Raw genomic sequence first — 26310 nt, forward strand, 5'->3', positions numbered from 1 at the left:
ACGATGCCCCGGCCCCCCTCGGATTAGCCCAAGCGACACTCACACACTCCCGGGCGCACCCGGAGCGCCCACTGACTCAGACCTGCACCGGATGCGTCCAGAAACCTTGCCCGGGACCCAGAACGCGGGCTGAGTACCGAGTGAGAGGGCGTCCCAGGCCCAGACTGTCATCCCTACCCCTGGACCCCAGCACCCAAACAGAGGAGACCTGAAACACTGGATCTGCTGGATGAGTGAACAGTTGGGGTGGAAAAGTATGAATGTTTCTTCCGCACGGTATCCTAAAATCCGCAGACCGTCCCCTCCCTCGTCCAGGAAACTCTACCTCCAGCAGCACACTTATCCCAAGCACCGTTAAGATTGAGGACCCCAGGCGCACCTACTCCTCTGACCCCTGTGGGGGGGACGGGGGCTGTGAGTCCAGGGAGGGCGCCCGGCAGGGGCGCATCCGCGGAGCACCCAAGTTAGTGCTGTGAGCCCCCACTCCAGCCTGCAGCCTCGTTGCACACAAAACACAGCCTGCCCTCCCACTGCGGGTGTCCCGCTCATGGAGACAGGAGGCCGTGGACCGAGTCAAGGTGGGGTCTGGGTCCGAGACCCGGGGTCTACCCTGGACTCGCCAGACAAGCCACCGGGTGTCTCTGAACCTCTGGCCCCTCTTTGGAAGTTGGGAAGATGACCTCTGAGCGTGGCTGCCACTAACGGGACCCTGGATGCACGGCAGGGGCCACCGTGGCCACCACCCCGCGCCCGTCCTCATCCCCCTCCCCCACGCCACCTGCACACGTGTTTAAAAACTAGTTCATAGACACCCAGCCCCCTCTCCGGGCTCTCCTGGAAAAGCTGGCCCACGTTTCGGCAGAGCGCTTGGAGCCGGCCCCCGCCTGGCCCGCCTCGCTCGTGCAAGGTGCCCTCCGGCGTCCTAGAGGCCCCTGATGGGTGGCAACCGTCACCGGCAGGGAGGGGCTCACCCACGCCTGGCCCTGTAGGCTCCCCTTCTCTGGGTCATTTTGCCTGGCCTGACATCCTCCGGCTGCAGACGTGAAGTAGGGGAGAGAGCGCGGGCTCTGGGGTTCATCTGCGAACTTCCCACCATTTCCTGCAAGGGGCCTTTCTTCTTTATTCAAGCCGGAGTGTTTCCTAAGGAACTCCGACGAGCAATGGGAAACACCGGCAGGACTGCGGAGAAGGTGAAAATATCTGGGGAAGGGTTTCGTAGACCAGGGGGACAGCACGTGCAAAGGGCCTGTGGTGTGTTCAGGGAAAGGCAGCCAGGGTGGCTGATGTGTGGGGGCAGGGGAACGTAGGCAGGGGCATCTCCTGCAGAGGCCTGGAGGCCACGAAAGGGTTTGGGTGGGATTCTAAAGGCCGTGGCGGGCCACTGGAAGGTTCTGGTAAAATTTTACATTCCTGATGTGTGGGGCATCTTCTCTGCATCCTCCCCACCGCGTCCTGCCGGGTCTGGGAAAATCCAGCCTTCACGTGAGGAAAGACTCAAGATGGAGGGGCGGGAAGAAGGCGCTGTCCAATGCTCTTTGGGCGGTTCCCCCGTTCCTACGCACTCATTTGTCCTAGAACGTTCCCTCCACGAGTCAGGGAGTTTTCCGGGTCTGTCTGCCCAGGCCAGAGCAGGTGCAGCCGCGGGACCGAGGGGCCGGCTGAGCCCCGCCTGTTCCGGCCTCACCAGGCACTGAGTGGGTCATAACACCACCGGCTCGGCCCTGCCCTCCCCCAGCCCAGGAGAAGCGTCCGCAATCCCCAAGCTGCATGCGCGGGCGGGAGGCGTGGCCAGCCCCCTCGCCAAGGTCTCACTGAGACCCTGGGCAGCTGGCACGGAGGAGCGGACTGGCCCAGGTGAGGGGCTGGGGAGGGGTGGGGGGTCCCGGCTCTTTCCCGACTCCCCCCGACTTCCCTGCGCTCCCGCCACAGAACCACAGGTCCTGACGGCCGACGGGGTGGGAAGTGAGTGGGCTCCGTGATGGGGCCACTTCTGGGAGAGGTGCAGGGTGAGTGACGGGGCAGGGGATGCCAGAGGGGGTCCAGACCCTTGCTCGCCGCTTGGATTCTGTGCTCACAGAAGATCTAGTGCAGGCCCTTTGCGACCTGGCCTGACTCAGCAGCCACACCTGCCCCACCCCAGGCCTCAGCTTCCTCATCTGCGAAATGGGACCCCGATCCCAGGGCCACCAGGGTTATCTCCTCCTGTGTGAACACTGTCCAGGGTGCCAGGCCTTTTGTCACCTGAAGACGTAGTGGCCACTCATTCATTCACTCTCTTATTCATTCATTCATTCATTCATTCGGTCATCCATCCCCCACACAAGCTCCGCCCCCAGCTCTGAGCTGAGCCCCAACGGCCACAAAGATGACTCAGAGGCAGGCCCTGCCTGGGCGGAGCTCCCTGGCTGGAGGAGACAATGACAAATAGTGTAGTTGGTGCTGAGGCTGTGGGCCCAGAGGCACTCCCCACCCAGCCTGGCTTCAGGGAGGGCTTCCTGGAGGAGGCAGCATTTGAGCTGAATCTTTTTAAAAAAATGTTTTTTCTTTAATGCTTTATTTTTGAGAGAGAGACAGACAGACAGACAGAGAGAATGAGCAGGGGAGGGGCAGAGACAGAGGGAGACACAGAATCCAAAGCAGGCTCCAGGCTCCGAGCTGTCAGCACAGAGCCCGATGCGGGGCTAGAACCCACGGACCGCAAGATCATGACCTGAGCCGAAGTCGGACGCTTAGCTGACTGAGCCACCCAGGAGTCCCTTGAGCTGAGTCTCAATGTCAAATTGGGGTTTACTTGTCCTAAACGCTCTGCTGACTTCCGTGATTTCTTTCCCGCCTTCACGCGGTCCCCGTACAGGTGCGTGAGCTTTCCCTGCAGAGGGCCGGCTTCCTGTGCGTTTATCTGCAACTTAATCTCTCGCGTCAGTGGTCTAGAAACTGCCACGCTTGTTCGTTCAGGCCATGCGCACTGAGTCTGGGGGGTGCTGGAGAGCATGGGCGGGGGGGGCCCGGGGCACACGGGGAGCCCTGGGCCAGCTTCCTGGGGCTGCGTGGGGACACCTCTGCCCCCAGAGAGTGACCCACCCTCAGAGCGTGGCCTGCCTCTCTGCAGGTGTTCGAGGAGGAGCACCACGTCCTCTACCTGGACCACGGCGGCGTGATCGCAGCCATCAAGGACACCTCCATCCCCTTGAAGATCCTCAAGTAATGCCATGGGGGCCCAGCTCGGGGAGGGGGTATTGCAGGGTGGGTGGGGTTCCTCCAGCTGGGAGCTGCTCCCGGCTGGGCCTGGGGACACAAAGAAACCGGGAATGGCAGCACAGTAGGGTCCACAGCAGGGGTGGGGGGCAGAGGAAGACTTGGGGCTTAGGGGCCCGGAGGAGGCCCCCATCCCGGCCTGGGGGAGCAAGGAGGGCTTCCCAGTGGAGGTGACTTTGAAGCATCAACAAGAGTTAGTCCCGTGGAGGAGGCAGGGCCAGGCAAGGAAGCCGGCAGCATGTGTCCAGGTGAGAACAGGTTTGGATGGGCTTCTGACGTCTAAGGGGCAGTTGTGGAGAAAGGAGGGCAGCTGTGAACTCTGGACTCGGCAGGCAGAGAAGGCAGAGAAGGCAGAGCTGGGGGAGCTGCTCGGAAGCCAGTATCACTTTAGTCTGAAAAACAGTTTTCTGCATTGCAAGCCGGTGGCACCGTGATATGATGAGTTGGGAGGCGGTACGCCCCTGTCCCTGGCCTGGCAACGCCTGGGCTGGGCTCAGGCACCAGGGGTCGGGGTGGGGGCTGACCTGGACGCTCCAAGCCCAGACGACTGCAATCCAGGGGCTGAAAAGCAGCTGCAGTGTACCCAGGAGGCGCGCCCAGAACGCCTTAGCTGCAGTGTTACTAAGGAGATGCGGGTGCTGCTTGGTGCCGGCGGGCGGCCGCTGTGCCCCCGGGAAGGGGTGCAGGCGCGGCCCGGACCTCTTCTCCCGGCCCCCTCGGCTGGGCAGCACCGGCCCCTGGGCTCGGGCAGGGCTGGATCCGGCAGGGCAGCTGGGCCTGGCCCCGGGGAGCGCTCCCGCCCGCCCGCCCGCCCGCGGGGGTGACGCCTCTTGTCCCGGCAGGTTCAGTGTGGACGAGGGCCTCACCTGGAGCACGCACAACTTCACCAGCACCTCCGTGTTTGTGGACGGGCTCCTGAGCGAGCCGGGGGACGAGACGCTGGTCATGACGTGAGTGCCCACGGCAGGGGGCGGGCGGGTCCCAGCCGGCCCCCGGGGGACCTTGCTGCTCCGAGGCGCGTTCGACACCGGCCTCCTCACGCCCACCTCCACCCTCACACCTGCCTCCTGGTCTCTCACCGTCCACTGTTCCTGTCATCCCGGGGGACGTGCACCACCTGCCCAGGATCGCCTGGCTGGTGAGGCTTTGAAGCCAGTCAAGGGCCGGTTCTGGGCCACCTGCCCCACGCTGCCTCTGGAGCTACCCTCCTCCTCCCCCTCCTCCCCCCTCCCCCTCCCTCCTCCCCCTCCTCCCCCTTCCTCCTTCTCCTCTCCCTTCCTCCTTCCCCTCCTGTCCCTCCTCCTCCCCCCTTGTCCCTCCTCCTCCCCCTCCTCCCCCTTCCTCCCCCTCCTCCCCCTTCCTCCTCCTCCTCCCCCTTCCTCCTCCCCCTCCTCCCTCTTCTTCCTCCCCTCCTCCTCCCCCTTCTCCCCTCTTCCTCCTCCCCCTCTTGTCCCTCCTCCCCTTCCTCTTCCTCCCCCTCCTCCTTCTCCCCCTCCCCCTCCTCCTTCTCCCCCTCCCCCTCCTCCCATCCTCCATCATCATTATCATGAACTCTTGGTACCTGGAAGGGCTCAGAGGCACGCTGTGCGGAGCTGACCTGACGCCCAGACGGGCCCATGCGGGGCAGGGCCAGGCCGGGGCCTGGGTCAGGCTGGGCCTTGAGGCCACAGGGAGAGCTCACCCCACTCCAGGCCAAACGCTGCACTAGGCACCCTGATCCCTGTTGGGATCTGAGAGGCTGGGCCTGAAACAGGTGCCCAGGGCCTGACTGCTCCACCCAGACACCGGGGAAAGTGGGGTCGGGCCCTGGAAGGCTCCTTCCTGGGCAGCTGACCTCCCGGGGGCTCGTTCAGGCAGAGCTGACCCACAGGCCGGGCCAGGGCCTGGCACACTGCATTTCTACCAGCTCCCTCCTTCCTACGTGTGCCTGGCCGCACTTGGGGCAACACAGCAGGGCTCTGTGCCCTCTTCTTGCCTTGTATTGATGACGCCTGTACTGGGGAGACCAAGGGTCCCCAAAATGCACATCTACCCAACACCTGTGACTTTCTTTGGACATGGGGTCTTGGCAGATGTGATCGGCTGGGACGAGGTCACGGTGCAGTAGTTGGGGGCTGGGGGGGCCCTAACCCCACGACCTTATAAGGAGGGGAGGGATGCCGACAGACACGCAGGGAGAGTGTGACCGGGAGGTGGAGACCGGAGGCCACAGCCCCAGGACTGCCAGGCCGGAAGGGGCAGGAAGGACCCTCCCCCGGAGCCTGTGGCGGAGCCCCACCCTGCAGACACCAAAACTTCCCACTTGTGGCTTCCAGGCTTCGTTGTTCGCAGCCCTCGTTCGTGGAAGCTGGTTAGGGCCCCACACGCTTCCCTGCTTGGCTCGGGGCTGGGGCGCCTGGGCCGTGAGCACCAGTCTCTGCGGTCAGCCTCCCTAGCTCTTGCCTCTTTCTCCCCAGTGGACTGGGTGGAGACTTCCCCAAGGCGGGGCAGGGGACAGGGACAGGCAGGGGAAGGGAGAGCGCCTCCCCCCGCTGACCAGGCCCACCTGGCTCCACACCACAGCAGAAGCCACGTAGGCCAGCCCTTCCGTGGTCACTCCAGCATGATCTGCAACGTGCCGCCCGCTGTCCTGGGCGCCGAGGACCCTGAGGACCCCCGGAGCTGGTGGTCCGGTGGGCAGACCAAACAGAAGAGCGGCACACGTCCTCACCGGTGGGACGGAGGCTGGCTTACCAGGGCCAGCCGGGGGTGGGGGTGGGGAAGGGCCGTACAGGGCTCCAGCTGCGTCTTGGGCGTTTGGGAGCAGCTGACCTTGAACTGGGACGGGATGGCTAAGTCACGGGCTGGAGGACGAGCTGTGGGCTGAGCAGGAGCAGTGCCTTCCCACGTCATGATCGGGACCGGCCCTGCCCTGGCTCCATCGTTCCCGGAGCAGACAGGCCCGGCCAGGACAGCGCCCGGCGGCCTGACCCCTCCCCTGCCCGCTCAGCCCGCGGTGGCCGTGCGCCCGGTGGCAGGCACGGATTTACTGCCTGGGAGCGATGCCCTGGCTGGACTCCCTGGAAGCATCTGGTTAGTTAATTAACAGCTCACACTCCCGTCTGCCCTCCCAGCTCACGGTGGGGCCCCCGCGCTGCCGCGACCTCATCGGCTCTCCCCCTGGCTGCGACGGGCCAGGCACTCACGCTTCTGAACACCCCAGAGAGGCCCGTGCAGATGAGCCCCCAGCCTCAGGCCTAAACCGGTGGGAAGTTGCCCGGAAAGCACACTGCCGCCCGCCCCACCCAGGCCTGCCGGGCTGTCCTGTCCCTTCCTTAGTGGGAGGTTCTCCCTTAAAGAAATTATCTCCCTACTGAGACCGTTTAAGTAACCCGCCAGGCAGGCTTTGTTTGGGAGACAGGAGACCAGGGGACTGACCGCAGGGGAAGGTCAAGGCCGGGACAGAGGGAGGCTCAGGGACCTTGAACACCAGAGGAGGCCCCTGAACCAGCCTGGAGAGGCGGGAGTTTCATCCGTAAGATGAAGATAATAGTTGTCTACTTCGTGGGACTGTCTTGGGGAGCAGAGAAATCGCTGCGTGTGCGTGTGTAGCTCCTACTATGTGCCAGCGCCCTGCACAAACCATTGCTAACCTACCATCAATCCTGAAAAGGCCAGAGCCGCCGTCCCCGTTTTAAAGCCAAGGAGGATGGGGTACAGAGGGAGTGAACCTGCCCAAGGTCACAGACGTAGGAAACGGGGCATGAACCCAGGCCTGGATCAGAGCCGCCCTGTGAAAGCAAAGCCCTTCAAATATCAGCCTCGGACATTCAGAGCCAGCCGTCATGTGCCCAAGAAAACACTCCCACACATTTCTCCTCTGCCATTCTGGAGTGGGATTAGCATCCTTTCAGATCACGATTGACCTTCCCCAAGTATCCGGTCCCTGTCAGCACGTATGGAAGGGGACTGAGTCCAACAGGGCGTATCACCTCCCCCACCCGGGTGCTCGACCTCTGGTAATATGTCCCAAATGCTGCAGGCTGGACTAGAGAAGGATCAAGGACGTGCAGGCTGGGCCCCCTCTTCTGTGGTGGCATTTGGAGCCCAAGTGTGGGGTATCACAGGGAAGCCCCTGAAATAGCAGCCTTTGCAAAGACGGAGAGATTTGGGTACACAGTAGGTACTCAGCAGATGACTCCTGAGTGCTGACGGAGAGGAAATGGCCCAAACGGGCTGGGTGACCTTGGGCAAGTTACTCAACCTCTCTGCGCCTCAGTCTCCCTTTCTGGGAAATAGGAGTGAACTCCTCTCACAAGGCTGTGGCGAGGATTAGACCAGACAGCATATATGGAGCCCCCAGCACATCATGGGTGCCCCGTGAAGGTCTGGCCTCCAGAGAGTACCCAGGGTGCTCCACTGCCCTGCTTCCTCCGCTCGCCAAGGCTGGGGCCACGTGGTGGGCGGGAGATGAGCACAAGGCTGAGGTGCTTCCCATCCTGCCGCTGTGAGTCGGCGTGCCGACTCCTCACTCCGGATTTCCGGCAGCCTGTGGCCGGTTCTGTAGAGCCGGGGTCTGGGGCACAGGCCCCCCCCCTCCCCGCCCCCTGCACAGTGAGGCTGACGGAGGCGGGAAACGCACCGCCACAGCCACCTGACCTCCCGTCATTCTGCAGCACACAAGCAAGGACCGTGGGAGGCTATGGAAGGGCCCGGTGGCTGCCGGGAGCCGGGGGTCCTGACAACGCACCCACTTCCTGGGTTATTGGCGGGGGGGACGTGTGGGATGACCCCCACGCGTGCAATCCGGGAGCCACAGACGATGCGGGACGGGGGTGGGGATACCAAGGCCAGGACCACATGCCCGCAGCCGGCTGGGCGCGGTGCGGGTGGGGGGCGGGGGTCCGGGACTCTGGCCCCCGGGAAGGCCCAGCCGGGGCCGGGAGGTGTCGCCGAGGCCCGGAGGGGAGGTGGCTTGCACCCCGAGTCGGGACGGGCCGGCTCAGGTGATTTCCCTCCCCTCCCTCCTCCTCCCTCTCCAGCGTCTTCGGCCACATCAGCTTCCGCTCAGACTGGGAGCTCGTCAAGGTGGACTTTCGGCCCTCCTTCTCCAGGCAGTGCAGTGAGGATGACTACGGCTCCTGGCACCTCAGCGACCTGAAGGTGGGCCGGGGCGCAGGCGGGGAGGGCCCCCTCTGCCTGGCCATCCCCCCCGCCGGCACGGCCCCAGGAACCTGACCTGCCGGACGGCTTCCCAGAACCCCGGCGGCCCGGGACGCCCAGTCCTTCTGCCGGGTTCTCCGGCCGCCTCGTGGGGCCCGGGCTGCTCCGGGCCTGGGTCTGCAGCCGGGCTCAGGGGTACCGCAGGCCCCGGCCCCACGGCGGAGCCCGTGCGCTTGGGATCCGGGAGCCGTCGTAAGATGGGAGGGCAACACAGTGCCTGCATCGTGTATCACCCAACGCCCCACCGGGGCATGGGGCAGCCCCACCCCATAATCTCAGGCACGCAAATGTTTCTAGAACAAATAATGGGATAGTCGCACTAAGTGAAATAAATGAGGGCTGGAAACGGCCCCTGCAGCCCAGACCAGGTTGTGCTGCCCGAGGCGTGACGGGGAAGCTCGGGGTTTCAGCATGGGCGGCTCCCGCACCTGCCACGTCACCCTGCCCGTCGCAGGGAGGGGGCGGCGCCTGTTGGGAGGACAGGCTGAGGACTGGCTGTGTGTCCACCTGTGCCCTGAGGGCCGTGGCTCCTCCGAGCTCCTGCACCGGGCGTGCACCACGAGGGCCGGGGGTGGGGAGGGGGGGACACGGAGAAACTCGACAGACGCCTGCTCTCCTGGTCTCCAGCCGCCCAGTGACCCCAGGGGGAGCTTGTACGCTGTGGGGGCTCAGTGGATGCTTGTGGGGTGGGAGGGAGGCTGCCCCAGCTTGACCTCAGCCACGCCCCTTGCCCTTCTGGGCCTCGGTTTCCCCATCTGTGAAAGGGGACACTGCCTTGGTGGCCGCCGGGGGTTGAGAATCAGCTATTTTCGGGGAAGGACAAGATCAGCAGCCCCAGATAATGGAGAGCGGTCGGCCCTTCTCGGCCAGCTCCTTACGCCGCGCTCCCGCTGCAGGGTGACCGCTGCATCATGGGCCAGCAGAGAAGTTTCCGGAAGAGAAAGCCCACGTCCTGGTGCGTCAAGGGGAAGAGTTTCACGTCTGCGCTGGAGGCCCGGGTGTGCCGGTGCCAGGAGTCAGACTTCCTCTGGTGAGGACCGCACCCGACACGGGCCTCTCGGGCGTCCTAAGCAGCTTCGCCCAGCGCGGGTCTGAGTCACACTCCTCCTGCCGCGTTATTCCGTGCGTTAGAGCCAAGACTCAGTCCAGCGGCGTCACGGAAGGGCGTTAGAGAACTCACGGGCACGTGTGCACAACCACCGCCGTGGCCTGCTCACAGGTGGGAGGGGATGCCAGGAATAGGGGAGGGCATCCCGGGGGCGAGCGGCGCCCATCCAGCCCTTCTCCGACTTCCAGAATCTGGTTCACAAAGCTTCTGGCCCATCGTCTGCCTCCCTGGCCGTCCTCACCCCTTGCCCTCCAGCTCCCCCTTGCGTGCTGGCCACCTGGCCCTGTACCCCCCTGCACCAGCATTGGAGGGGCCCCCTGTGTGGTGCCCCTTCCCTCTCTTTCCCTGCCTGTCCACTGCTCTGCTGCCCTTTCTTTGAGATTCAGTGCACCTCCTCCAGGCGGCCCTCCAGGACACCCACGCTGGGCTCAGTGTTCTCTTATGAGTTCCCAGAATCCCCTCTGCATCTCTTCTCACCTGGAAACGTAACTGTTTTCAGGCTGGACAGGGCTGTATGGACTTGCCTGTGTGTCCCGACAAATGGGAGCATAGCAGGCCCTTGCAGTGAGGTCCCCACCCCCAAACTGGCTCCCATCCCCTCCTGGGCCTGCCTCCTGACTGCTGTTCTCTCCTCCTCCAGCGACTACGGATTTGAGCGCTCTCCCTCCTCGGGGTCTGATGCCAACAAGTGTTTTGCCAACTTCTGGTTTAACCCCCTGTCCCCGCCAGATGACTGTGTTCTGGGCCAGACCTACACCAGCAGCCTCGGGTGAGTGTGGCCCGGGCCTCTCCGCGTCGCTCCCCGGGGCAGAGCCACAGAAAGAGAAGTCGGCTGAGGCTGTCCTATTTGCTGGGCTCCCGAGACTTCAACCCGGGCACCAACCCCGCAGGGTGTCCGATCTGAGCCCACGTGGGGCAGCATCAGGGAGAGAGTGTGCTTTGAGCTGGCTCTGAACTCAGAACAGAAGTGACAGGCACGTGAAACGACAGACCCCGCAGGTTGGGAGGCTCCAAGACACTCTGTTTCCCTTTGAGGAAGTCGAGAGCGGGAAGAGAACCTCAGTGGACTAAATAGAAAATCCCCGTTAGGACCCTTGGGGGAGGGGGAGGGACAGGACAGAACGTGAGGAAGCAGGACTGGAAGTTGGAAGCTTTGGCCTCAGCGGCATAAACTCCACCATCCGTCCATCTGTCCAGCCATGTAGCCATCATCCCTCCACCCACCCATCCATCCGTCCTTCCATCCTTCCATCCTTCACCCGTCCACTCACCTGTCCATATCCCTTCCTTCCCTCCCTCCCACAGTGCCAGCCTCTCTGGTGCACCCACTAGGGTTTGGCAAGCAGAGCCTCCCGTCTGAAGGGTCTGCGCCAGGTCCCACATCAAGGGTGAAGGGTTGCACTCTGGGCACTAAGGTGCTGGGTGTGGGTAGATCTTAGAGTGTAGTTTCTTCTAAATTACTCCAGTGTGTTTTGCATGATAGACCTCTGAGATGTGTACTCAGTGGCTGAGCTGCGGGGGCAGGAGGGGCCACCAGACCCAGGGGGGTGGGCATATCCAGGCACTTTGGCAATAATGCTAGTTTTAGGGGCCCCGAGTCCGGGTGTGGCCTGAGGGAGTTTCACATCAGCAAGTCAGATGATGCCACCCCTGCCGTGGTTTTCCCAGGGTCTCCTAAAAGGTTTACCAGAGCCCATGGGTCTCTGCCCCCCCCAACTCCTTTCCAGCCTCCTCCCAGCCCCGCTCCCCACTCTGGCTCCAACCACCTACCACAGGACCTTTGCCCCTGCTGGTCTCGCTGCCCAGATGCCCTTCCCTCTCCTGCTTACCCTCCTGATTTCAGCTGAAAGCCTCTCTCAGGGACCCACTCCCAGAGCTTGCCAGTGGTGATTGAACCGCGATGCGGGAGGCGATCCGTCTCCCCCACTTGGCAAGGGCCAGGCCGTGGGAGGGGAACCCTTCTGCAGCAGATGCATGGCGCGAAGGAGCGGGGGCGTCCGGTGGCCCGATTCTCAGCAAGGCCCCAGTCGCACCCTCGGCCACAGCGAGAGCAGGCGCTAGGGTCGTCGGAAGCACCGTGACCAGACACGGAAGCAGCCATCGAGGGAGGCAGGCCCTGGTCACCCCACCCTGAGCCTGGCTTCTCAGCTCCCTGTCTCAGCGATGACAGGGGTTAGCGGTGGCTCTCGGTGGGGCCGGGAGGAGGCCGCCAGAGGAGCCACGGCTCGCCACCAGCCAGTCCCCACCGGGCTGTGGGGCCCGTGCCCTCCCCCGCCGGGCGGCCCAGACCCTGACCCTCCCTCCGGCCGCAGGTACCGCAAGGTGGTGTCCAATGTGTGCGAGGGCGGCGTGGACCCGCGGCAGAGCCCGGCGCCGCTGCAGTGCCCGCTCACGCCGCCCCGGGGCCTGCGGGTCAGCATCCGCGGCGACGCGGTGGCCGTGCGGCCGGGAGAGGACGTCCTGTTCGTGGTGCGGCAGGAGCAGGTGAGCCGCGCGCTGTCCCCGCAGAGGGCAGCTTCCGCCAGGCGAGCAGGGGGCGGGCGTGCGTGCGTGGGCGTCCCCTCTGCCTCCAGCCGGTTTTTTCCAAGCCGGGGAGCTGAGTGGACCGGAAGTCCCTTCCCTGGGCCCAGTCCAGCGTCCAAAGGAGGAATCCCCTCCACGATCCCCAGGGGGCGGTGGAGTAGGTATGGGGGAGGGGTCTCCGTGCCGCCGGCAGTGGCGGGGACACTTCCCTGCACGCCTTACTGGACTCTTGCTTACAAGATTTATTCGCCCCTGTGGGCAGCAGTTTTTTTAAGTTTATTTTGAGAGAGAGTAAGCAGGGGAGGGGCAGAGAGAGAGGGAGAGAGTCCCAAGCAGGTTCCCCGCTGCCAGCACAGAGCCCGACGCAGGGCTCGAACCCACAAACGGCCAGATCATCGCCTGAGCCAAATCCCAGAGTCAGATGTGTAACCTTGCTGAGCCACCCAGGCGCCCCTGGACAGCAAGTTTTGAAACCTCTAAGAATATTGATTTAGTTCATCTGAAATCTTAAGAAACGCGGGAAGTTAAACAAAATTATTATTTATAATCCCGGAACCAAAGATTAAGCCTATAGGTAGATGACGGATGATAGACGGATATAGATTTAAATTTATATAATACATACACATATGTAAATTCCCTCCCAGTCTCCTACTTTCTTTTTTTTTTCCTTTAGTACAAGTGTTATGCATTCCTCTGATTTTTTTTCCATTTTGTTAATTTTTATTTCCTTTTGAGAGAGAGAGACAGGGCGGCAGCAGGGAGGGGCTGAGAGAGGGAGACACAGAATCTCAAGCAGGCTCCAGGCTCTGAGCTGCCAGCACAGAGCCCGACACGGGACTCGAACCCACAAACTAGGAGATCATGATCAGAGCTGAAGTCAGACGCTTAACTGACTGAACCACCCAGGCGCCCCTGTATTCTGATTTTAAAAAGAATTTATGCTCATTGTGGAACATTTGAAAAACACCTAAAATGTCAAGAATATAAATATCACCAAAACTCCTGTTTCCCCCAAGGTAACAACTGTTAAGTTTTGTATTTTCTTCTGGCCTTTTAAAAAGAATATATAGCATGCTTAATTCTTGTGATTAGACAGGTAACAAACTCACTGTAGAACATTCAAAACCAGAAATCACAAAGACTTACCAACATGCAGGACATTCCGAACAACAGGAAAGCACAGAGGACAAGGCTGTTCCCCCTGGAGGGAGGCCACCCCAGGAGCCCAAGCCGCCTGCCCACACCACTCCGTTGGGCGTTGGGATCTCTGGTGAACAGATGAAGCAAGTTCAGCTTTATAACTGTTCGCGCTTTATTTATTATTTTTTTTTTAATTTTTTTTTCAACGTTTATTTATTTTTGGGACAGAGAGAGACAGAGCATGAACGGGGGAGGGGCAGAGAGAGAGGGAGACACAGAATCGGAAACAGGCTCCAGGCTCCGAGCCATCAGCCCAGAGCCTGACGCGGGGCTCGAACTCACAGACCGCGAGATCGTGACCTGAGCTGAAGTCGGACGCCTAACCGACTGCGCCACCCAGGCGCCCCAGTTCGCGCTTTATTAACACACGCCCTCCACAATACGGTGCCAGGGTGGGGTCCGTGAGGATGACAGAGGTCCTCGGTGTTGGAAACCAGTAACTCTGGTCTCATACAAACAGGGGAACTGAGGCCAGAGGACACAGAGCTGTATGTGTGAGTGCCCATGTGCCCAGGCTCACGGGTGCACAGTCACCTGATTGGTAGATCGGGGAACCCTGGCTCAGAGAGGTGCGGTGACTCGCCCGAAGCCACACAGTGACAAGTGACAGAGCTGGCACTGGGTCCCGGGCCAGGGGGCTCTGCATGGACAGCATCTGGTCTGTGGCCCCCAGACCTGGGCCGGGCCTGGGGACCCCGTGTCCCGCCTGTTTGGGCCTGGCCCTGAGATTCACACTTGGGGCCCCGGGGGTGGCCCCGGGGTGGGGAGGGGCATCTGTCACGGCAGCATCTTGGCGTGGCAGGAGGATGGTGTCCCCTCCCCAGGTGGGGTCCCAGGACCCTCAGAGGGGGACCCACCTGCTGCCTAAGTCCCAGCACAGCCGTCCGAGAAAAATGGCCATCTGCTGCCCCCTAGAGCCTTCAGTCTCACAGCTTTGTCACATCGGTGGATTCTCGGGACAGGACGAGCCTGTGAGCCCCACTGCACCAGTGTCCCAACCCCGAGGGCTAGGGTGGCTGGAGGTGAGGGGGGTGACCAGAAGGTGTTCCTGTAAGAGAGGCCTCTCTGTGCACACCCCCGTCCGGAAGAGGCCGCGGGGGAAGCGTGGGAGCTCGGGTCGCGGTGGACACGCTCCTGCACGTGCACACATGCACGGTGTAGCACTCACACGTCTCACGCAGACACATTTACACACTGACACGCACAAGTCACACCCGGCCATCCTCGTGCACGGGCCGAGCTGCGGGTGGAAATAGCTCCATCTGGGGCGGGGGCCAAGTTCCACACGTAAGAATTAACAACAAGGGCTGATGGAGGACCCGGAAACAGACCCGCACGGAAATGCACAGCTGATTGTGCCACAGGCGGAGAAACATCCCCGCGGAGGGGAGGACGGTCCCCGGCCGATGAACCGCGGGTAAAAACGAGCCCCGGCCAGAACCTCACAGCTGATACCAGATCAACTCAGGACGGACCGCAGAGGTCAACGGAAGCCGGAAAACTGCAAATCCTTTAGGAAGAAGATGGAAAGCGTCCAGACCTAGGGCTGGGCCACGTGTAGGCGGAGCGGACGCGGAAAGCACCTTCCGTAGACGAAATCGGGCACATCGGACCTGGGCGGGAGGCAACGCTCTTGCTCCGTGAAAGACCCTGTAAAGAAAACGAGAAGTACGTTCCGGGGAAAATACTCACACAGCTCACATCCGGCCGGGGCCGGTACCGGGAAGAAAACGACACCGCGGCTGGAAAACCAGCGGAGGCCCTCTCGTCACGACGCACCTGCGAGAGTGGCAGCATAAGGGCTGGCGGGGACGCGGAGAAACGGGACCCCTCACACGTGGCCTCGGCGGAGGGGGGCGGTGATGGGACCAGAGCTGCGGACAGCAGTCTGGCGGTTTCTGACCAAGCAGAACAAGCCACCACCGCGTGACTCCGCAAGTGCCCCCCCCCCCCCCGGGACGCGCAGACTCGCGTTCACGCAGCGCCCGCCCCCGGGAGTCCCGGCGGCCTTACCGCACGCGAGCCAGAAACCGGAAACGCCCAGGTGTCCTCCAGGGGGCGTCTGGTCGAACAGTGGTGCAGCCACGGCGTGGAACACGACTCCCCGGTGACAGGGAGCAGGTCACTGACACGCGTCACCACCTGGGTGAGTCTCCAGAGAATTACACTGACAAAAGCCAATCCCAGGGACTCCGTGCTGCCTGACTCCCTTTATAGGACCTTCTGGAAAGGACAAGATTGCAGAGACGGGGGACAGATGAGTGGCCATCAGGGAGCGGGTGGGGCTGCTGGTGGTGCCCGTGGCGGCTGGGTGGCTCTGCACCCCGGCTGCGACCGTGTCTGTGCCCCGGGTGTGAGATTGTGGTTCCAGCGGGTGTTGGCCCTGGGCGTGTGGCACGGGGCACACGGGGTCTGTGCGGGTCCTTTCGCTGCGTGGGAACTGGGGGCTGCCTCTGAACCCACCGTCCCCTCTTCCTAACATGCTCAGCAGCACACAAAAGCAGGAGCACAGGAGACACAGCAGGTGCAGGGGGCGGGGTTACGGTGGCCTAGCTCGTCTCTGCCCTTGTGTTTCCTATTTGCCGGCATTGAGGCTGGACTCCCTTCTCATCGGGGGGAAAGACAGCAAGTCCTCTTAACCGAGTAAAATGTTTGAGTAGTTCAATGTGCATCAGCCTGGCGGGTGGCCCACGGACAGGAACGCGGGGTCCCAAGGCGGGATGCAGCGCCCGCATCCTCGAAGCCACAGGCCGGGTCCAGTCCAAGGTGCACCTGGCTTGCAGGCTGCGGGCACAGAGGCCAAGGTGGGCTGGAGACCCCGCTCCCCTCGTCCCCGTGAGGCCGCCTGTCCACGGGGAGCACTGAACAGTGAGCCGGCCTGACCCTCCAGGTTCCAGCCCAGCATGTGGGGACAATAGAACAGCATGTTTGTAAGGTCCCCGGGCCATTGTCACAAGTGACCATGTGCTGCAAATGTAAGACAGCACATGCCTCTCTCTCAGTTTTGGAGGCTAGAAGTCTGATTTAAGGTGTTAGCAGAGCCTGGCTCCCGCTGGAGACTCCGGGGAGGGATTCTTCCCTGTCTCGTCACTTTCTTGGGTGCCGGTGTCCCTTGGCTCATGACTGAGTCCCTGCAATCTCTGCCCTGCCACCACACGATGTCTCTTCTGTGTCCCCAAACCCCCACCTCTTCTTGAAAAGACACGGCCACTGGATGGGGCCCGTCCTACCCCAGCATGACCTCATCTTAATGGCTTCTGCAAAGACCCTGTTTCCAAATAAGGCCAAGCTCTGAGTTCCTAGGAGGGGGGGGAGGGGGCGTGGACTTGAGGGGGTGGATGCTGTTCAAGCCAGTGACTGTATTTGTGGAGAAAGTGAAACAAAAGGAATTTATATGAAAGGTGTCTGTAAGTTTAAGGGCTGGGCTGGCATAAAATGAGAGGTTCGTACATGGCCAGTGCTAATTGTCGTTCTTGGTCACCGGGACAAGGTTTTCAGGGTGTTCCTGCAGGAACGGGGAGGCAGGCAGGGGAGGGAGGGGAGTGGGCATGAGACAGAATGCAAGAACGCTTTCTCGCTATGAACTGGAGAAAATCAGGGTTTTTTCCGCTGGATTTCCCGTGCCTCGGTAAGGAAGCTGTGGTTCTGTGGGGACTGGCACCCCCAGTCCCGAGCGGAGACCGTCAGACGACCCCCAGCGGCTCAAACACCGGGAAGGGACAGCAGATGCAGGGAGCTCCGCGCTGCACGGACCCTGTGCGTCCGAGCTGCATGCTTGCTCCACGGAGAACAGGATCAAAGAAACACCCCAGAACTGCGGCGCTCGGCATCAGACAAGGGAAAACGTTTCCCGAATTTGCTGGGAGGCCCCTGAGGAGCCTTCGTGCAGAGGATCTTTCTGGCCGCTGCCCTGAGATCCATCCGGCCCCTGGCTCAGGCCTCAGTGGGTGTCCCTTGCCCGCCGGGCCCGCCGCCCTGCTCCCACGCTCCTGCGTCTCTACAGCTCCGGGCCGCGCCTGCCCTCCTCAGCCAAATCGCCAGGCTGGAGGTCCCCGGGGCAGGCAGGTGCCTAGGGGCCCGGGCCCACGGCGTGTGAGGAAAGGAGTGAGTAGACCCGCTGCTGGCCCGTCCGCGTTACGGCCGCCCCTGAGTGGCCTCGTGGTCTCTCCCGCAGGGTGATGTCCTGACCACCAAGTACCAGGTGGACCTCGGGGATGGCTTCAAGGCCGTGTACGTGAACCTCACGTCGACCGAGGAGCCCATCCGGCACCGCTACGAGAGCCCCGGCGTCTACCGCGTGTCTGTCAGGGCGGAGAACGTGGCGGGGCACGACGAGGCGGTGCTCTTTGTCCAGGTCAACTGTAAGTCCGTCGCCCCTTTGAGGCCAAGAGTCCCTCCCCGGGGCAGAGGGCCCCGGGTCCTGGGGGGAATGCAGGGAGACCCTCGGGCCTGCTCTAGGACCCCAGTCCTCAGGATGGCAGGCCGAGGGGCAGGGAGATGGGCAGGCTGGGCTCAGGTCCACACCCCGGGTGCTCCGTGCCACGGTGGGTTTGGTGATGATGCTGGTGGAAGTGACGAAGGTGATGGTGACAGTGCCCGGTAGGCAGCCTCTGAAATGCCAGTGCCCTGACGCCATCTAACCCCGGCCTTTCCCCGGACCCCGCAGCCCCCCTGCAGGCCCTGCACCTCGAAGTGCTTCCTGTCGTCGGCCTCAACCAGGAGGTGAACCTCACAGCCGTGCTGCTGCCCCTGAACCCCAACCTCACCGTCTTCTACTGGTGGATCGGCCACAGCCTGCAGGTGCGCTGGCCCCGGGACCCACAGGCTTGCACCTGGGTGAGAGTGGGGCCGGGCAGTGCCCCGGGGCCTGGGCAGAAGGACACAGGGTGTCCCACCAAGGGACACATGGTGGACTTGAGGTGAGCACACACCAGCCTTTCTTCCCGAGCACCTGCTCGTGTTTGGCTGAGTCTAAGTGTGGCGGACGCAGGATAAAGTGGACCAGACACTGCCTTTTCCTGGGGAGAGAGGTGTGAACACGACAGGTGACCCGAGTTGTGATACGCATCACAGGAAGGGGGCCGGTGAGGTGTTGCGAGCTCCAGAAGATCAGGCCGTTTCTAGTCTGGGCGTTGGGTGTAGTCAGGGAAGGCTTCATGGAGGAGGGGGTCACGGGGGCCGGACCTGATCTCAGAAGCCTTCCCCAGAGCCCTGGGTTGTACCCCGTAAGCAGCGGGGAGCCACAGACAGTCGCTGGTAGGAGGGCTGGAGGGTCTCTGCGGGCAGGGCTGCCCACCTTAGCCTGGGAGCCCTCGAGACCTCAAGAGGGGCATCCTTCCCTCATTCAGTAAGCTTAGCCCTGCACCCCAGGCAGAAAGACCCCAACAGCGCTGAAGGCCCAGACACAGAAGCCGGGCGGGAGGAGCCGTAGGCCCCAGATCGCGTTTCCCTGGAATGGGGGGTGGGGTTGAGGAGGGCGCTGAGCTCCGGGTTCAAATCCCAACTCCGCTACTCTCAGCCCAGCCCTGTGAGCAGGTCTGGAAGGAAGGGGCCCCTAGGAGACTGGGTCCAGGCTGCCCTGACTTAGAGCTGGTGCCTCTGGGGGGGCCCTCCCCGTGTCCCCCCCTGCTGCCCCCATGTCCCGACCAGAGCGGGGGAGAGTGAACGTTCTGGGTGAGGCCCTGGGCAGCGGGCGGGTTGTGGGGCAGGCTCTCCCGCATGGACCTGCCCTGACCGTGCTCGTGGTCCCCGCAGCCCTTGCTCTCCCTGGAGAACTCTGTGAGCACGCGGTTTGCAGACACGGGGGACGTGCGTGTGACTGTGCAGGCCGCCTGCGGAAACTCGGTGCTGCAGGACTCCAAGGTGGTCCGCGTGCTGGGTGAGCCCCCTCCCCAGGGACGGGAGGCACGTCTCGCCCTTCTCGGGAGCGCTGGGTTTGTGTGGCATCTGGTTATGCAGGGCAGCGCAGGCTAGGGAGAGGAGCCGGTGAACACAGCTCTGACGCTCCCCAGCTTCCCTGGCCTCAGTTTCCCCACCTGTAAAATGAACACAGACGAGTCTTTGTGTCCAGTGGCCCTCATGGGCCTCACACGGCACAGAAAGAGGACGTGGCTGAGTGACCGACTTGTCGGGATCACCGGGTCTGCCAGCCTCCCAGCAGCCTGACCTCTCCTGCCCCCTTGTCACATGATTCTAGCTTGAAGTAAGAGGACCCCTAACATAGCCTTTACTGAGACTCCCATTCTGGATCCCACTCACTGGGGGCCCCAAGTCCCTCATGGGAGACATTTACAATAAGAGATTAATCCTAAAAATGGAAGAGAGCCCCCCTCCCAGGGTGCTATTGCCCTTGTCATCACACTGATAAAACTTCATTTTGCTTACCAACAGCCTCTCCTATGGACAGCAGCCATCAGTTAAATATTTAGTGGGCCTGCCTTTGGCTGTTCCTCCATTCGCAAACACATGTGCACAGGGTCCTGAGCCCAGGGCTTTGAAATAGTCACTGCCTCCCCTGCCGTAAGCTGCTGGGTTCCCAGTTCACAAAGCGCTTGTCCCTTGGGCCGCATAGCCCCAACAAAGCCTCCTTCCTCCATGGGGCTCAGGAGGAACCTGGAGAGACTACAGCGAGCTCCTCTCACAACCACCTGCACGGGGCTCCAGAGTGGGCCTCTGGGTTGGGGACCCTGGCAAATGGGAGAGAAAGAGAAGGTGGGACCTCTGCCCTCAAGGGACTCTTACTCTGGTGGGGAGACCAGTGCCCTTGAAGTCCATGGATCCCCGGGGGAAGGGAGCCCGACCGAATGGGGTGTAGCCATCCTTGTGAGTGAACGGGGCGGAGCTCATAGGGCAGGCTTGGCGCGTGCCGGGCCCTCCCTCCCCGGTGGGCACAGGGGTTTTAATGTTCGTTATTAGGTGCCAGTCAGTGAGGTGGGCCCTGCCCCGGGCGGTGGCTGGCGCAGGAAGGACTCTTGTTTTCCAAAGCGGCCCACGGGATCTGAAGCCAGGGCAGTCCTGGACTATCCAGGGTGCGTGGCCTCCTGCCGGAGGGCGGAGCCTTGCTGCCCAGGACTGACCAGCTCGCCCGTCTCTGCCACTTTTCAGACCAATTTCAGGTAGTGCCTCTGCGGTTTTCCACGGATCTGGATGTGCACAACCCCAACACCCCTGAGTGGAGAGAGGACGTCGGCCTGGTGGTGACCCGGCTGCTCTCCAAGGTGCCCCCAGCCCACCCCCCCAGAGCCTCCCCAGCACCTGCGGGCGCCTCGGAGGGGCGGGGCCCCAGAGCACCGAGGGAGGGGCGGGGCGGGGCGGGGCGGGGCGGGTGGAGCTGCCTTCAGTCCCGGTGACCTGGTCTTCAGGCTGTCTGCCCGGTGCTCCGGGGACAGCTAGGGCCCACTGCCCTGGCTCTGCGGGACAGGCGGCTGGAGCACCAGCTCACCGGGGAGGGGCAGGCCGACGTCCTCCATGCACATCGAGTGAGCACCAGCTGTTTGCACAGGACACAGTCACTGTCCTCTGATGGCCCAGAAGCTCCTTAGTATGATATACATTTATTCACGGAGTTTCTATTCTGGGCCGGATGCTGGAGCCAGAGAGAATCCATGTGATTGCTGCCCCTGGGGAGCCCACAGACAGCAGACTGAGGCAGTGCCCCAGGGTGGGCCTAGGCCACTCAGGGCCCTTGGTCCCTCAGTGAAGGAAAGACCAGCCCCCCACAGTCATCCAAGGCTGTCACAGGCTGAGGCCCACTCTGGCCGTGCCTCTCCTCAACCAGTTAATAATGCTGGTGATACTGTCCTGGGTGTTGAAGGCTGAATAGGAGTTTGCCAGATAGAAGTGCACAGAGTGGGATTTTCAGGAGGCAGAGGGACCCGTGGAGGCTGAGCTTTGTGGGTTGGAGGAACTATTTGGTCAGGAGCCCTGATGCCTGGGAGGAGCTTAGCCAGAGAGGGCTCTGCTCACCCTCAGTGTGAGGAATGATCTGGAGGTAGCAGGCCTGGCCTGGGGGAGGCCACTGTCAGGGGGCTACCGGGCTCGGGGGCCATCCCTGTGGGGTGCGAGGCTCAGGACTAGCTCGAAGGACAGGTGGCCAGGACTTGGACAGACCAAGAGGAGAGAGAGGGTGTTCCTGGGGGCCCCAGAGCATGGCAGGGGACAGAGAAGACAGGCGGCTCAGGGGGGCTTGTCCGTGTCCCTGCAGGAGACCAGCGTCCCCGAGGAGCTGCTGGTGACCATTGTAAAGCCGGGGCTGCCCACCGTGGCCGACCTGAACGTGCTCCTGCCCCCTCCCGGGCCCGCGAGGAAGAGGAATCTCACAAGTGACAAGGTATCTCCTGAGGCCGCTGGACCCAGGTTCTCCCTGCACCGCCAAGGGTTTGGTGGCCTAGTGCCCAGGGTTTGGTGGTAAGTCACAGCAAGCACAGAGTCTCGGGGGCTCTTTGTCACGTAGAGGCCCACCAGTCACTCACCAGATCACCAGTGATCTCACCAATCACTGCCTGACGCAGGTGGCCGGCTCTGCTCCCTCCGTGGCCGCACCCCTGGGACTCCGGTGGCCTCCAAGGTCACTGTGTTGGGCAATGGCGGGGCACAAGGGCACTGGGGTGGGACCACCCCCCAGGGGGACATTCCGGTGGCCAGAGCTGGTCACACTGGCCCGAGCACCCAGGGTGTGGGTCTCGGGACAGAGTGGAAATCAGCGCCCATCCACTTAGCCAATGTCCTCACTGCATGGGACAGCTTCCAGAGAATAGCCCTCATCTGGGCAGACAGAAGACCTGCCATGTGGCGGGCACAGGATGGGGACCCAGGGATAAATTGAAGCCACTGGGGTGCCTGGGGTGGCTGTAACGCTTCCCCAAACAGACCGAAACTCGGGTGGAGGGGGAGAGCGGAAATCGGACCCAGGGCACTGTAAGCACAGCCCTGTACCGAGCCGACCAGCAGGTCCCCAGAAGGTTAGGCAGGGTCAGCGTCGGGCACGGCCCCTGAGGCGCGTGCGCAGGACCGGAAATGCTCGTCCACACGCACAGGCACACAGGTGTTCACAGCAGCCCCAGAGTGGCCACGAGCCAGACGTCCACACAATGGAGTCTTATGCAGCCGTCAAAAGGGATGCGGGTCTGATCTGACACCTGCTGCCCCTGGGATGGGCCCAGCAGACGGGACGCGCAGGGGAAGCAGCCGGTCATCACCGAGGCCGCCTGCTGGATGCCTGCGTTGATGGAAATGTCCGGAAGGGGCAGGCGCGCAGAGGCGGAAAGCAGGCTCCGGCTGCCAGAGGCTGGGGAGGTGCGGGGGGTGCAGACGGCTGGCAGGCATGGGTTTCCTTTGGGGATGATGAGAATGTTCTGGAGTCAGACAGCGGTGATAACTACGTGACCGTAAGTACCCTAAAAAGTGCCGATTTGTACGCTTGAAGAAAGCAAATGTTATCTCAAGACAAAAAAAAGAGAATCAGAAGCCCCACCCCCCTCTGGACTGGTCGTGAGACAGATGCCCCTGGAGGCCGTCTGGAAAGACGGACCAGCGCTGAGCGGGGCACAGCACAGCCCTGTGGGCGGCTGATAGCATCTCATTTTACAGACGAGGGAAGTGGGGCTCGGTGGGGGGCACCATCAGGACCACGGAGAGGACAGGGAGCCCCATGTCACCGTGGCTGCTCCACACCACTCCCACGCTGCCTCCTGGTTAGACGTGACTGTCGGGGCCTGGCCCACGGCGTTTCCCAAAGGGCATCCGCATCGGCACCTGAGGGCTCCCCAGCCTGCCAAGCCCCCGGCCCCTGCCGTGTCTCCGGGGGGTGGGACAGCAGAGGGTTGAGAGTGACTGTACCCATTTCTCAGACAGGTAGCTAACCACAGGGGCTCCGCACAGCTTGGGGAAGGCGCGGCGGGCCTCGGGAACCTCCCTCCCTCGGGCCCACAGCACCCCCCGCCCACCCCGGCCCTCGAGGTGGAGAGCAGATGGGCAGATTCTGCAGGAGTCAGATGTGGGCACTCAGGAGAGATTTGGAAGGAGATGGGGAGGGACACGGGGGAACTGTCACCCCCCTTGTCCTGAGCTGAGGGTAAACCGTGTGCCTGAGGATGGTGAAAAATCCTAGGGACCCATCACGGTCACTGACCGCACAGCATCCGCCTGGCCCTTGCCATGTGCCGGGCACGGGGCCGGAGGCATTGACCTTTGCAGCACAGTCCCAGACGCAGACCCCACATTCCCAGGGAACACCGGGTGCCAAGCTGCTGTTCGTGGAGGCCGAGTTTGGCCCCCAGAATGTCCCACCCAAGGCACCCTGGGAAGGGGAGCCCCAGGGACCACCATCCTGCGGGAGGCCCCCTTCCCCAGCACCTGTACACCCACCTGTGCAGAGGAATGACACCTGGGCAGCCACATGGGGCAGCTGGTCCCCTTCTGAACACCAGGAAAACTCCCCCTCATTTTCCAAGAGGCCAGCCACCCCCCACCCCGTGATCCAGCAACATCACCTCCTGGGGTTGCTCTCCGTCAGGGGTGCGGTCACTCCCTGGCCCAGGTCACCTGTCCTGTCCCCATCTTGTTCTCGTCTTGGTCTTCCTCCTCTGGGAAGCCCTCCCTGACCACTGCCAGGTCTGGGGGCCTCCTGAGCACCCCTGGGCTCCCCAACTTTACCACACTCTATGGCCCCAACGAGAACGAGAGTGGTCAGGCCCCAGCTCGGTCACCCTCGTGCCCCTCTGTAGGTTCTCAGTGCAAGCTGGCAAGTATTCCCATTTTACAGATGAGGAAACTGAGACCCAAAGAAGCTGAGTGCCCCCCCCCCCGGCAACCCTGTGGCTCTGGAGGGTCAGAGCAGATGTCTGCCCAGCTCTCCCGCTCCCTCCGGTGGCTTCCAGAGGACCCTCTCACTCTCCTCTTCTTGCTTTCAGAGACTCATGGCCATCCAGCAGGTGCTGAAGGCACAGAAGATCAGCTTCCTCCTGCGAGGTGGGGTCCGGATCCTGGTGGCCATGAGGGACACAGACACAGGTGAGAAGCAGGGGGCTTCCTTTGGCCTGGCCCGTGCTCACCCCTGCGGGATCGAGGGGGTGTGCAACCCCCTCAGGCGACACTGTTACTCTGGGGACTGGGGGCAGAGGACCCCCCAGTCACCCACCAGCTCCTCCTGGCTGGACAGTCGCCTCCAATTACAACCCAAGGGTGGGGGGGCTCAGACCCAAGGGCCTTGCTCTGTCCGCAGATGCGGCACATATAGCCCTGGCTTTGACTGAAATGGACATTTAGGGTCCCTGCCCCCACATGGGACCGTGCTCTCCGGTCACGCGTGTGTCCTTTCCTGTTTGGGAAAGAATCTTTGCAGAAGCGAAGAGCTTCCTCTGCCCTGTAGAGACACGGGGCCCATCGCGAAACATGGCAGGTTGACCGCACGCCAGCAATTCGGTCCGCCTTCCAGAAGGAGGGGCCGGGGCCCTCGCGCACACAGCAGGAGCCCGGCGGGGGACCTGGGGCCGGGGTTGCCCCGACGCCTGCCCACGCCGCTCAGCCACACCGGGAGCACCTGCCAGACCACGTCTTCCAGCCGAGGAGGCCGGGGCGGGGGACGGTGGGGCCCCACTGAGCACCACTGCTCTCTTTCAGATTCTCAGAGGCTGGGAGGCGGTGGCGGCTACTGGGCCGTGGCGGTCCTCGTGGTCATCGGACTCTTCGCGGTGGGCGTGTTCATCCTCTACAAGTTCAAAAGGCAAGGCCACTCAGCCGGTCGCTCTGGCAGGTCGGGCGTGAGGTCGGGCATCGGGCAGGGGCTTTCCGGCAGGATCCTCGATGGGCTGCGGCGGGGAGGGCGCGAGGCCAGACGGGCTCCAGGTTCCAAACGGCCGAGGTCCCGGGAGGTGGGGAGGCGGCCAGCGGCTCACAGCCCCACGACCGTCTTCCACCCCCACCTCCTGTCTGCCGACATCCAAGTCTTATCTCACGTGGAGGGAGGCCCCGCCCATTTCACAGATGAGGAGATCCAGGCTCAGAGAGGTCATGTAGTGTGCCCAGGGCCACACAGCTGGTGAACAGAGGAGGGGGATCTGAGCCGGGCTGGCCCAGACTTCCTCCCGCACTCACCATCCCTGCCCCCAGCGCCCCAGCGAGGAGAGGGCGGAAGCTGGCGGGGGGCTCTGCTGAGGCCAGGAGGGGTTGCAAGCATAGTATGCAGTCCTCAGTGGGGACTGCGGGGACTCTCGTCCCCTCTGGGCCCCATCTGTAAAATGGGTTTAATAACCCACCATGCTGGGGCCCCAGGCCGCCCTGGAGGGGCTGGTGAAGCTGAACTTCCCCGGATCCTGGACCTGAGAATGAGCAAAATGAACCAGACGTGTCACCAGACTCATTCTTCAAAAGGCGGCTTCGAGTTGTGACCTCACTGCTTCTCCTGTCTTGATGGCTCAGGTCCAGCGGCCTCAGGGTCGCCCTTCGGGACAGTCCAAGACATGCTGACCCTTCCCTTCGTGCTCCTGTGAGGCCAAGGGTCCCTCCTCCAACCCCATCTTTCCCCCAGGCCCTGCGCCCCACTCACCCGTCTCCAGACGCCTCCCAGCTCCTTTGGTCGGTCTTTTAAGTGGTGACCATATGTGCACCCCACTCCTCTGTGTGGGTCCCCAGCTTTATTGTTCCAACCGAACAGTCCCAACTGTTTATCAGTCCCAACCGAATGGGCGGCCTGTGGCGCTCTGAGAGTGTATAACAGGGACCTGAGCTGGTCTGGAGAATCTGGGAGGACTTCCCTAAGGAGGGGATTTCTGAGTGGGGATCCTGAAGGAAAAGTAGGAACTTGCTGAGCAGAGAGGCTAGAACAGGAGCCAGGCTGTGGCCTTTCTTGGTGTCTATGCTTGTAGAGGCACTGGTTTCTGGTGGACAGGTCCACCTGGGTGTCCCCCCGCTGGCACCTCAAGTTCAAATCAAACTCGAGATCCTTGCCCCAAAAAGCCTCTCTTGGACGAAGGACACAACTCTCTGCCGGGTGCCGGGGTCAGGAGCCCCACCTCCTCCCT

At 62.5% G+C, this 26310-nt stretch overlaps 1 protein-coding gene across 4 annotated transcripts in view; it reads left to right on the plus strand.

The window, feature by feature from the left end:
- SORCS2 (sortilin related VPS10 domain containing receptor 2) overlaps positions 1 to 26310 on the plus strand; it is a 456995-nt gene that overhangs the window by 422532 nt on the left and 8153 nt on the right. For all 4 annotated transcript variants that reach the window (XM_086705524.1, XM_086705526.1, XM_086705523.1 and 1 more), the window contains 13 exons: positions 3110 to 3201; positions 4098 to 4205; positions 8277 to 8397; positions 9354 to 9487; positions 10206 to 10334; positions 11878 to 12049; positions 17466 to 17652; positions 17958 to 18091; positions 19046 to 19169; positions 20396 to 20508; positions 21495 to 21620; positions 24202 to 24301; positions 24911 to 25013. In XM_086705524.1, the coding sequence (XP_086561650.1) occupies positions 3110 to 3201; positions 4098 to 4205; positions 8277 to 8397; positions 9354 to 9487; positions 10206 to 10334; positions 11878 to 12049; positions 17466 to 17652; positions 17958 to 18091; positions 19046 to 19169; positions 20396 to 20508; positions 21495 to 21620; positions 24202 to 24301; positions 24911 to 25013 (1643 nt within the window). The remainder of the gene's footprint in view (positions 1 to 3109; positions 3202 to 4097; positions 4206 to 8276; positions 8398 to 9353; positions 9488 to 10205; positions 10335 to 11877; positions 12050 to 17465; positions 17653 to 17957; positions 18092 to 19045; positions 19170 to 20395; positions 20509 to 21494; positions 21621 to 24201; positions 24302 to 24910; positions 25014 to 26310) is intronic.

Source organism: Puma concolor, chromosome B1 (genome assembly GCF_028749965.1).
Source record: "Puma concolor isolate L17-30 chromosome B1, mPumCon1.1.hap2, whole genome shotgun sequence".
Taxonomy (NCBI): Eukaryota; Metazoa; Chordata; class Mammalia; order Carnivora; family Felidae; genus Puma; species Puma concolor.